The sequence below is a fragment of the Marmota flaviventris genome, chromosome 19 (assembly GCF_047511675.1).
Source record: "Marmota flaviventris isolate mMarFla1 chromosome 19, mMarFla1.hap1, whole genome shotgun sequence".
Taxonomy (NCBI): domain Eukaryota; kingdom Metazoa; phylum Chordata; class Mammalia; order Rodentia; family Sciuridae; genus Marmota; species Marmota flaviventris.
This window is the reverse complement of record NC_092516.1, coordinates 27,676,271-27,688,338: the sequence shown is the minus strand read 5'-3', so window position 1 is coordinate 27,688,338 and position 12,068 is coordinate 27,676,271. Positions and strand designations below refer to the sequence as shown.

Sequence of the window (12,068 nt, the reverse complement as noted above, 5' to 3'; positions counted from 1 at the left end):
GGCGGCACTCAGCAGGGAGGTGGCGGACCGCCGGCGCTCAGGACAAGGAGGCGCCAGCAACTGCAAAAGGAAAAACTTTTATTGAAAAATAACAAGTGGCCCGTTTCGTGGCTGCCGGTCCCTGCCCAACGCGGGCTTGGGGGTCGCGCCCGATGGGGCTGGCAAGTAGCGGCGGCCACCCCAGCCCGGCGCTCTAAAAAAGGTGAGGTTTTGTTTTCCATGCGGGTCGGTCCTTAGGTCCCGCGGTCCGGCTTTCTGGTCCGAAAAGGGGTGGCGGCTGGAAAAGGGGGCGCCGGGCCGGCCTCTCCCAGTCGGTCTAGAGAGCTGCCTGGCACCTGGGGGTGGGCCGATCTCCGACTGAAGACCACAGGCTGGACTGGTGGGAGCACCAGCTCCTGGTGGCGGCGGAGGACTCTATCTGCTTTTGCCACCTCAGACGTAGTCCTTGCGGTCGTAGGCGGTGCCGGTGCCCATGCCGGGCCCGGTGGAGCGCGGCGCGGAGTAGAGGACCTTGGTGGGAGCGTACTTCTCGCGGGGTGGGCACGAGCAGCAGAGCAGCGCGCCGCCCAGCAGCTGCATTGCCGCGGCCGCCCAGCCCACGTACAGGCCGGCGCCCATCTCCCGCTTCTGGGAATCCGGCACCACGGGGTTGTAGAAGTCCCGGATGATGGTGTTGGCGGACCAGGACACTGGCACGAGGGTGAGCAGGGCGGCCAGCAGGAAGAGCACGCCAGCCACAATGGTGATCTTGGCCTTGGCCGTTTCGTCCTGTACGCAGTTGGTGCACTGGGCGCCCACAAGTGCTACGAGGAGCCCGAAAGCGGCCAGCAGAATGGCCACCACGATGAGGGCGCGGGCCGCCTGCAGGTCCTGCGGCAGCGCCAGCAGGGAATCATACATCTTGCACTGCATCTGGCCGGTGCTCTGCACCACGCAGTTCATCCACAGGCCCTCCCAGGTGATCTGCGCCGTGATGATGCTGCTGCCGATGAAGGCCGACACGCGCCACATGGGCAGCGCGCAGCACACGATGGTGCACAGCCAGCCCAGCACGGCCAGCGAGGTGCCGGTGATCTCCAGGCCCATGGACATGGTTTCTGTGCCAAAGCCGGCTCTACCGGCGACTCCGGGTGCTGGGAGGAGAGAGGCCGCGTGCCGCTGGGCCTGGGCTGGAGCCGCGGCGCGCTGACACACAGACCAACGCCCGGAGCGACGGACAAACTGACCGACTCACCGACGGCGCGCGCTAACGGCTCGGCTCTGCGCGCTGGCGCCGCGGCTGCCCCTGCACCTGTAGCTTTGTGGGCGGGCGCCGGGACTGGGCTGGCTCTGGGCTGGGGCCAGTTACATTTAGCTTGGTGCCCAGAGCTCCGGCGGGGGCGGGGGGGGGGAGGCGGAGCCGCGGTCTCCCAGGCCTGGGGACAGTGACGTGGCCCCCCTCCCACTTTCACCAAGTGCCTTGGGAAGAAGGACTTGGCCAGGAGCGGTGTGCGCCCGGGTGGGGGGTGCTAAGGGCGGGACCTGCGGGCTCTCCCCAACCCCCGCTCCTCGCTCTTTGTCCCCAAGCTCAGAAAAAAATTCCCTGGGGCAGGAGGGGCAACGGGTGGTTCAAGGATTTGGGGTGCAAACCACAAACTGTTTGACTTCCAGTACTACCCTTCCCACCCCTGCCATTTTCGGCGCCTAAGGAGCGGGAGGCGTGGGATGGGGGCGCGGCCAACTCTTGGGACTGCTCAGCCCGCGAGCGCCGGCGGGGGCGTGGCCGCGGCCGTTGGTTGGAACCCGCGACTGCGCACCTGCTCGGGGTCCTTCCAGCCTTGGAAACAGCGCAAGTCTTGTATCTGCCCGCCTCATCCGGGCGGGTGGGGTTGCCCAGGCCTGGAGGTGGGCTCGGAAGCCGGGGACTGCCTGCTGAGGGCCCCGGGTCACCGTGACTAGTGCTGAACTCAAATTCTCCAGCCCGGGTCCAGCCCCCTCCGCTGGCGGTGAGCCTGGATGCCTTTCCCTCCCCGCAGCCACCTTCCCCCACTGAGTTCCCTCCCCTACGGAGCCTCCTCTTCCCTCCTTTGGGCCCCGAGTGAGTTCTTCGGGGAACTTGAATGAAGTGGTGGTGAAAGATTTAATTCAGGCAAAAATGAAAAGTCAGAAACACTCGCTCAGACCTTGCTCCCAGCCCTGTGCGCTCCCCACCAGCTCGGAGCCTCTCAGACTTGGCCTCGGGGATCCTGCCATCTCCCACATTCGCCTCTTCCCCTCACCGCAGCACGGGGGTCTCCCGGCTTTTGCTCCGGCGTGCCAGGGCTCCTGCCTCAAGGCCCCGCACTTGTTGGCCCCTCCACTTGTCCCCTCTGCATGCACACTCTGGCTTACTTTTCCCCCTTTAGGTTTTGTGCCCAACAAGGTCATCCCTGACCACCTTATTTAAAATTGCAGATACTTAGCTCACAATGACCTGTCCCTTTTCGTGTTTTATAGTCTCCTCGAGTTTCAGAAAAAGTTTAGAATTTATTTATTTATTTTTAGTTTTAGGTGGACACCATATCTTTATTTTATTTTTAAAAAATTTTTATGTGGTATTGAGAATCGAACCCAGCCCCCCCCCCCCCCCCCCGCACATGCCAGGTGAGTGTGCTACCGCTTGAGCCACATCCCCAGCCCTCTATATATTTTTAAAAAATATTTTGAGACAGGATTTCACCAAGTCGCCCAGGCTGGCCCCTGCCTCAGCCTCCTGAGTTGTTAGGATTACAGGCCTGCACCAGCATGCCAGGCTCCTTAGCAGTTTAATACCTTCTGACACACTCTATATTCTTCTTATAATATTTTATTGTTTTTCTCAGTCTGTTCCAAGAGGACCACGAATTTTTGCCAGATGTCATTTCTTTCTTCTTTCTCTTTTTCTTATGGTGCTGGGCATTGAACCCCGGGCCCTGTGCATCAAGGCAAGCACTCTACCAACTGAGCTATATCCCCAGTGCTGCCGGTGTCATTTCTATTGCAACCCCAGCACTGTTCTCAGTTGATTGTTGGTTTAGTGACTTCTCTTGTTTCTGCATCCTGACCTGCTGTGGCCCTCCCACACTGTGTTCCCTGGATAAGGTGGTGGTGGAGTTTGTAATCTAGTGGAAACCAAGGCCTCCTCTGCCAAAATGCAAGACCATGAGTTGGGTTCAGGGGTTTTCTGGGTTGCTTCCCATCTCTCAAAAAAAAGTGCCCCAGCCTGGAGTGATAGAAGATTCAGGTAAACAGGGCCAGAGGCCCATGGAAACCAGGGTCCTTCTTCTTGCAAGGGCAAAGGTCTTGGGCTGGGCCTGTTGGGCAGGGCTGGGAGTGCCAGAGGGCCCAGCTGGGTGCTGGGTGGAGGTGGCTCTCCTGTAGCCCAGGTCCTTTTTAGTGGGAGTGGCTTTGGACCAGGAAAAAAGGTAGACCCTCCCCTCTACCCCAGGCAGTATGTCAGGAGCTGAGGTGGCGGGCTTTTGGCCCTAGCATGGTCCTCCACTGGACAGCCAGTTGTGCCAGGGTTGGCTGCCATGGCTCTGACTGACTCTTGCTGACTCCACGGCTGGGGGGAGTCACGTCATCTTCTCTAACTTCAGTTTCCTCCCTTGTAAAGTGAGGAAAATGATGTCCCCATGACTCACCTCTTAGGATTTTGGCAACAATAGAAAACCTAAATGTACCAAGAGGCAGAAAACAACCGAGGCAGGGTATGCAAAGGTTCAGAGAAATGGTGTGGGCAGAGGGCAGTGTGGTCAGATCTGAATTTGACCTTGACTTCACTCTCGTGGGTCATTAGACCTTGAGCAGGTCCTATCCACCCATACTGAGTGTCAATTGCCTTCTTTGTGAGAAGGGGCTGATTCTGTGCTGCTAGGGTTAGAGGGATGGGCAGGAACGAAGGGCCTTGTTTTTGAGCCTGGGTGAGACAGACCTGCTGGGCAGGGCAAGCAGGATAGAGAGCTTCATGCCCAGGGGCCAAACTTCAGGGACTTGGCAAATAAGACTTTGGTTCTGGACAAACAGATCACCAATCAACATTGCGCTCAGTATCTACCCTGGTCCTTACAACTCAATATAGAAACACAAACGATCCAGTTGACAAAGTGGAAAGGAAATCAAACCACAACGAGATGTGGCCTCACTCCAATTAGAATGGCCAAAGATAGCAGGTGCCAAAGGGGATAGGGGAAAGGGGACCCTTGCACACTCCTGGTGGGAGGGTGTGTTAGTACAGCAGCTATAGAAAACAGGGTGGCGGCCCCTCAGGAAAATGGAAAAGGAAACCACCACAGCACCAGCCGTGCCACCGCTGGGTGGATGTCCAGAGGAAACGAACTCAGCATGTTCAGGAGGCATCAGCACTATTCACAGCAGCCAAGAAATGGAATCAATCTGCCAGGTGCGGGGCTCAGGCCTGTCATCCCAGCGGCTCAGGAGGCTGAGGCAGGAGGATTGTGAGTTCAAGGCCAGCCTCAGCAATTAACGAGGTCCTGAGCCACGTATCAAGACCTTATCTCAAAATTAAAAAAAAAAAAATTAAAAAAGGACTGGGGATGTAGCTCAGTGGTTGAGTGCCCCTGGTCAAAAAAACAAAACAACAACAAAAAACACCCCACAAAACTGCAGAGAGATACCACTTCACACCCGCCAGGATGGCTGTAATCAAAACATTAACCATAACAAGTGTTGACAAAGATGTGGAGAAATTGCAATCGAAACCCTCAGACTCTGCAGGTGGGAATGTAAAATGGTGCACACTCTTGAAAACAGTCTGGCAGATTCTCAAAAGTTTGGACATAGAGTTTGCATATGACCTAGCAATTCTACTTCCAGTATTCACCCAAGAGCAATGGAGACATATGTTCATGTGAAAAAAAAAAAAACTTGTACACGAATGTTCATAGCAGCATTATGCATCATAGCCGAAAGGTAGAAACAACCTAAATGTCCACCAGCTGATGAATGGATAAACAAATGTACCATGGATTAAAAAAAAAATTTCAGGATATCCAGCTGGGCACAGTAGTGCATGCCTGTAATCCCAGCATCTGAGGAGGCTGAGGCAGGAGGATCACAAATTCAAAGCCAGCCTCAGCAACAGGGAGGTGCTTAGCAACTCAGTGAGCCCCTGTCTCTAAATAAAATACAAAATAGGCCTGGGGATGTAGCTTAGTGGTTAAGCGCCGCTGAGTTCAATCCCTGGTAGCAAAGAAAAAAAAAAGTAGCATATCCATTCAATGGAATATTATTTGGTTTCTAAAAAAGAATATAATAAGTCAGTCACAAAAGAGCACCTACTGTATGATTCCATTTATAAACAATATCCAGATTAGGGAAATCTATAAAGATGGGGTCCGGGGTAAGGTTTTGTTAGAAGTGGGAAGTGACTGATAAGGGCATTTTTTTTTCCTTTGGGGTAATGAAAGTCTTCTCCATTAATTGTGCTGTGGTTGCATCAGTCCTTAAAACATAACAAAAACTATTGAGTTGTGCAATTTGAATTGGTGAGTTCCATGGTATGGAAATTATACCTCATTAAGCTGTTAAAATAAAAGCCACTGTAGTGCTGGGGCCTTGGTGTGTGTCTGTCTGTGTGGGTGTGTTGCTTGGGTAGACATGGGCCCAAGAGGGTGGGGTCAGGGTGTCTAGGAATGGAAAAGGCTTGGAATCTTCAGGCATAATGGACACCCCCACCCACATTCCTATCCAAAAGCAGCAGCACAGCCCAAGGTGTGACAGCCACTCCAGGACTGGACCCTGAAGCAGGCACTTTGTGACTGGAGGGAAGTGGAGTTCCAAGGCTGGGCTGCAGGAGTGGGGCAGGAGCTGGCAGGGAAGGGGTGACCAGGCGCGGTGGGTCGAGGACTGCATGCGCTGTAGGGGCGGCGAGAGAACCAAGAGAAGAGCGCCCAGAGCCAGGGGGCCAGCCCGCCTCTCCCTCCCTCCTGGTGTCCACCCCTCCACCGCAGACCCCGGGCCCCACTGCCCACTTCCTCCTGGCAGAGACACCTGTGGACTCCTCCCCTTTCTTCTGCCCCAGCCTGTGCTCTGCAGTCTCTACAGGATCAGAATCCTGCCATCTCTAGGCTGCAGGAGATCAGAATCGAGGAGGGAGGAGCTTAGGGCTTGAGGAATTTGGGGCTCCAGATGCCCAGGCTCAGGGCACAGACCATGTAGAGCCCTGGGGACGAGTCGCTCAGGGCACCACCCAGGCATGCTGCAGTCGCTGTGTCCGTTTTAACTTGCTGCAGCATCTGGGTGTCAGTGTGGTGCTGGTGTGTGTGTGTGTGTGTGTGTGTGTGTGTGTGTGTACGTGTGATGTGACTGAACTGGGGCATCAGAACATATGGCATCTGTGGTGGGCTGTGCACGTGACTGTGGTGTGAGGTATTTGTTTGGTGTGTGAGGCTAAGAAATAAATAGTAGGAATAATGCATGTCACTAAATGTGTATTTTACACTTGGCTGTCAATCTCATTGGATTCCTGTGCTAAAGGATGTTTCCAGGGCTTGGACGGGAGCTGTGAATTGCAGCCCCGGGCAGAATTCTATCTGCAAAGAATTTTGTTTGACTAGCAAATTAGGTTGTTCTAAAAATTGAAGTGTGTGTGGTGGGGAGGGAAGAACAGAAGTTCACTGGATTAGACAAAGGGGAATGAAGGGAGGGAGGGAGATGGGAATGGGAAAGACCATGCACAACCTCAAGAATGGAATCCTAATTAGAATAATTTATACTGCCTGTATGTATCATGGGTCCAAATGCACTCCCCTGTCATGTATATCTAAACAGAACAAATATAAAAAACAGAATAAAAAAATTAAAATAGAATACTTGTAAGTGGGGTAAGCACACTCTGTTGCTGCTGATACAGCACACATACTATCTTTTTGGTTTTAATTAAGCTTTTTTATTTTGAGATTATTGTAGATTCACCTACAATTTAAAAAAGTCATATAGGGCGGGGGGTGTAGAGTGCTCGCCTAGCAGGCTCGAAGCCCTGGACTTGATCCCAGCACTAGGAGGAGAAAAAAAAAAAAATCCTACAGACCCTGATGCTCTTTGCCCAGTTTCCCTGAATGGTAACAGCTTGCAAAATTATAGTACAATATCACGGACGGGAGGTCAACACGCCACACCTACTTGCTCTCTAACCTCAGCCCCCTTTGGCCCCTGTTTTGTTCTCCATTTCTATACTTCTGTCATTTCAAGGATATCACATAAATGGGATCATATGTGCATAACCTTTCGGGGTTGGCTTTGTTCATTCAGCATGATTCTCTGGGGATTCAACTGGATTGTTACATGTATCAGTAATTCATTCCTTTTCATAGCCGAGTAGTATTCTGTGGTGTGGGTGTACATATTTTGGTCTAGGGATATCTGTCAATCTCCAGGTTGAGGCTTTGATCAATAAAAATAGCTATAAACATCCATGGACAGGATTTGGGGTGACGACAAATCTTCCTTTTAATGGGATCAGTGCCGAGTGCAATTTCTGGGTTGTATAGTAACTGCGTATTTAGTATTTCAAGAAACCGCCAAACTATGTCCCAGGGCCTGGACCACTTGGCCTTGTCACTGGTATGGAGCATCTGGTTTCTCCACATTCTCACCAGCAGCATTTGGTATTGACGCTATTTTTCGCTTCAGTCATCCCGATAGCTGTGAAGTGGTATCTCATTGCTGTTTAATTTGAATTTTCTCGGTGGCTAAAGATGTGACATATCTTTGCATGTGCTTATTTGCCATCTGTGTATTTTCTTCGCTGAACTGTCTGAGCCACATCCCCAGCCATTTTTATTTTTTTGTTTTGAGACAGGGACTCACTAAGTTGTTTAGGGCCTCACTAAGCTTCTGAGGCTGGCCTCAAACTTGTTATCCTCCTGCCTCAGCCTCCCACCTGAGTCACTGAGATTGCAGGTGTGCACCACCATAACTGGTATTTTTTAGGTATTTGATCCATTTAGAGTTAATTTTTTATGCATGGTACTAGGTAAGGGTCCAATTTCATTTTCTTGCATGTGGATGTATAATTTTCCCATTACTGGGGCTAGGGTTGTAGCTCAGTAGCAGAGTGCTTTAGGCCTAGCATGCATGAGGCACTGGGTTCAATCCTCAGCACCACATAAAAATAAGCAATAAAATAAAGGCATTCTGTCCATCTACAACTATAATTTTCCCATTACTGCTTGTTGAAAAGTTTGTCCTTTCCTTCTTTTTTGATACCAAGGATTCAACCCGGGGTGCTTAACCACTGAGCCACATCCCCAGCCCTTTTATTTATGTTTTATTTTTAGAGACAGGGCTTGCTGAGTTGCTTAGGGCCTCGCCGAATTGCTGAGGCTGGCTGTGAACTCCAGGTTCTCCTCCTGTACCGTTGGGATTACAGGCGTGCACCACCGTGCCTGGGTAAAGAGTGTCCTTTTTGCGTTGAATGGTCTTGGGTCTCTTATTGAAAATGTTTGGGTGCTATGTCTGTTCCTTTCCTACGTGAGTCTCCTATGCTGTTGTGTTGGTCTGTACGTCCATATTGATGTCATTACTACACTTTTTTAATATAGTAATTACTTATTTAGCATTTCAAGAAACCACCAAACTATGTCCCAAGGCTTTGCAGTAGGTTTTGAAATCAGGAAGCACAAGTCCTCCAACTCTGTTCCTTCAGAATTCTTTTGTCTATTCATGTCTAACTTATATATTTATTTTCTTTTCTGATGTTCTATTTTTTTATCATCTCCTTCTTTTTAGAGACTCTCCTTTAGAAGTTGTCTGCTTTTGACAAATTCTCTTAATTTTCCTGTATCTGAGAATGTCTTGTTTTCTTTCTTCACTTCTGAAGGAGATTTTCATTGAATATAGGATTTTCTGGGTCTTTTTCTTTCTGTACTTGAAAAGTATCGTATCACTTTCTTCTGGCCGTTGTGGTTTCTGGTGATAAATTTGCTTTCACCCTTTTAGGTAAAGTGGTTACTTTACAGTTTTCCCCCTCAGGCTTCTGATTTCAGCAATTTATTTATAGCATATTTCGTTGTGATTGTCTTTGGGGTTTTCTTCTTTGGGATTTTCTTAGCTTCTTGCCCCTGTAGGTTGTGTCTGTTGGGAAAGTGGAAAGTTTCCAGCCATCATTTCGTCCAGCCTGGCCCTCTTTCTTCTCCCCCCTGGGACTCTGATGCCACAGAAGGTTGTGCCAAGCACGTAGGCATGTGCATGTGATCCCAGAGGTTCGGGAGTCTGAGGCAGGGGGCTTGCGAGTTCAAAGCCAGCCTCAGCAACTTAGCAAGGCCCTGTGTCTAAATAAAATATAAAAAGGGCTGGGGATGCGGCTCAGTGGTTGAGCACCCCTGGTACCAAAAAAAAAAAAAAAAAGCAAAAAGGAAAGTTGACATCTTCTTTTTTGGTCCCACGTACTCCTAACCTCTCTGTTCCTGTATCTTCTCAGCCTGTTTTCTCGTTGGTGTTCCTCCTAGGGAGACTCTCTGTCTCCCTCTCCCTGACCCACTGACTCTCTCCTCTGGTCTCCTCCATTCTGTTACCAAACCATCTATTGAGCCTTTTAATTTCAGTTATTATTATTCTTTTTAAAATATTTATTTTTTAGTTTTAGTTGGGCACAATACCTTTATTTCATTTATTTATTTATTTGTATGTGGTGCTGAGGATCGAACCCAGGGCCTCGCACGTGGTAGGCAAGCGCTCTACTGCTGAGCCACAACCCCAGCCCTCAGTTATTATCATTATTTTTTAAATTTTTCCAGTGCTGGGAATTGAACCCGTAGCCTCATGCATGCTAAGCAAGTGCCCCACCACTGAGCTACAACCCCAGCCCCCAGTTATTGTATTTTTCAATTATAAATTTCCATTTGGTTCTTCTTTATGTCTCCTATTTTTTTTTTTACTGAAAATTCTTTGCTGAGGCATTCTGATGTTTTTCCATGTTTCAGATTTGTTCATAATTGCCCATTGAATCACTTTATCATGGATGGTTAAATGATCTTTGTCTGTTTTTTTTTTTTTTGGTACTGGGGATTGAACCCAGGGATGCTTTACCACTGAGTCACATCTCTAGCCCCCACTTTAATTTTTTTTTTTTTAAGTTTTGAGACAGGGTCTCGCTAAGTTGCAAATGGGATGTCTTCAAGTTGCTGAGGCTGGCCTGAGACTTCTTTTAAAAATATTTTTTAGTTGTCAAAGGACCTTTATTTTATTTATTTATATGCGGTGCTGAGAACCGAACCCAGTGCCTTGCACATGCTAGGCAAGTGCTCTACCACGGAGCCACCACCCCAGCCCCCGGCCTCAAACTTTTGATCCTCTTGCCTCAGCCTCCGGAGTAGCCAGGATCACAGGAGTATGCCACTGTGTCCCTTGTCAGGGGATTCTAACATCTGTCATGTTGGTGTTGGATCTATAATTGTCTTTTTTTTTCATTCAGTGTGAGACCCGCCTCATTCTAGTGAGGATTGATTTTCAATTGAATCTTTCATTTTGTGCTGGGAGACTGTGGATCTTCTGGCAGCCTTTGTCTTAGCGATTTGATGGTGACATCATTCTGGCAGGAGAAGGACAAGGCGGTTCCTGTCACTGACAGGTAGAAGTCCAGGGTCCCCGTTCAGTCTTGAGTGGTATCTAGGGCAGTGGGGGAGGAACTTCTGATTCCTGTTGGCCTGGGTGGGAATTCCAGCTCTCGAGGTGGCCTCCTCTGACAGGGACCCAGTGGGAAATAGGGTTGGTGCCTCATCACTGCCTGCCCAAGCTCCCCGTGTGGGCTTTGTGGACACTGCAGGGAGCCCGGGGTGTGATACTACCTTGCTGGAGGTACTGGGGGGCTCTGTTCTGGTCACAAGATGTTGGAAGTCCAGGCAGTCTGCAGGGTGTCCAGGACAATGAGGCTCCTGCAGGTCCAGCGGCGAGCTGGATGCCTCTCATGGCACCTGGCCGTGTCTGCACCCCCAGCCCCGCCCGGTGGTGTGCGCCACGTGCTGCTGGGCTGCAGGTGACACGTGTCTTCGGGTCCAGAGATCCCTGGCTGGCCTGCTCGTCCCTCCACGTCTGCTCGTCCCTCCACGACTGCTCATGCCTGTTTTATCTGTGATGTCCAGAGATTTTCTTTTATTTGGCAGAAGGAAGAGGGAAACACGTGTCGATTTCTGCTTCTCACATTTGGAAGTCCCTGGTACTTGATGTGGGGACACCAAACGGCTTCCTACTCTGTGCTCAACACCTGCCGCCCGACAGCACACTTATGGTCACCAGAGGTGAAGGGATTTGGCCCCACCAACAGTCATTTCCGCAGACACTGGTGGACTCAGTTCTGGTTGGATTAATTTGCTGAAGTGGCTCAGAGGATCTGGGGACATGTGTCCCTCGCATTTACTTATTTATTAGAAAGGATGGTGGTGAACATCCACTGGAGGAGGTGCGCAGGGCCAGGTGGGTGGGGAGAGGTGTATAGGTCCCACCCCCTCCCTGAGGTGTGCCCCCTCCAGAAACACCCAGGTGTGCAGCAACCCAGAAGCCCCCTGATCCCTGTGCTTTGGAGTTTATGGTGGCTTCATGACATGGGCCTACTTGATCGCATCATTAGCCAAGGGCCATCACCTCTGCCTTCAGCCTCTCTTTATCTGGGAGGTTGAGAGGGTAGGACTGAAAGTTCCAATCCTCTGATCTTGAGGAGTGCAGGGAAGGGGTCCCCATCCTGACGCTACCCAGGAACCCACTAAGAATCTCCTCATTAAAATGAAAGATTCTCGGCTGGGCGCGGTGGTGCATGCCTGTATCCCAGAGGCTGAGGCAGGAGGTTGCAAGTTCAAAGCCAGCCTCAGCAACTTAGGGAGGCTCTAAGCCACTCAGCGAGAGGCTGTCCCTAACTAAAATATTTAAAAGGGCCGGGGGATGTGGCTCAGTGGTTAAGCTCCCCTGGGTTAAATCCCTAGTACCAAAAAAAAAAAAAAAAAGAAAGTCTCCCATCGCCCAGGAACTTCCAAGAGACTTAGGAAATGTGTTAGGGACTGGGGTCAAAAGCCAAATATCAGAACAAAACATCTTATGTCCTTGTCTGCAGGTTTGTC

General features: G+C 50.5%; 1 protein-coding gene across 1 annotated transcript; it reads right to left on the bottom strand.

Annotated features, from left to right (window-relative positions):
- Positions 1-432: 432 nt before the first annotated feature.
- Cldn3 (claudin 3) lies at positions 433-1,092 on the bottom strand. Its single transcript, XM_027948789.2, has one exon. It carries the CDS (start codon positions 1,090-1,092, stop codon positions 433-435), a length of 660 nt encoding a protein of 219 aa, XP_027804590.1.
- Between the last annotated feature and the right edge of the window lie 10,976 nt (positions 1,093-12,068).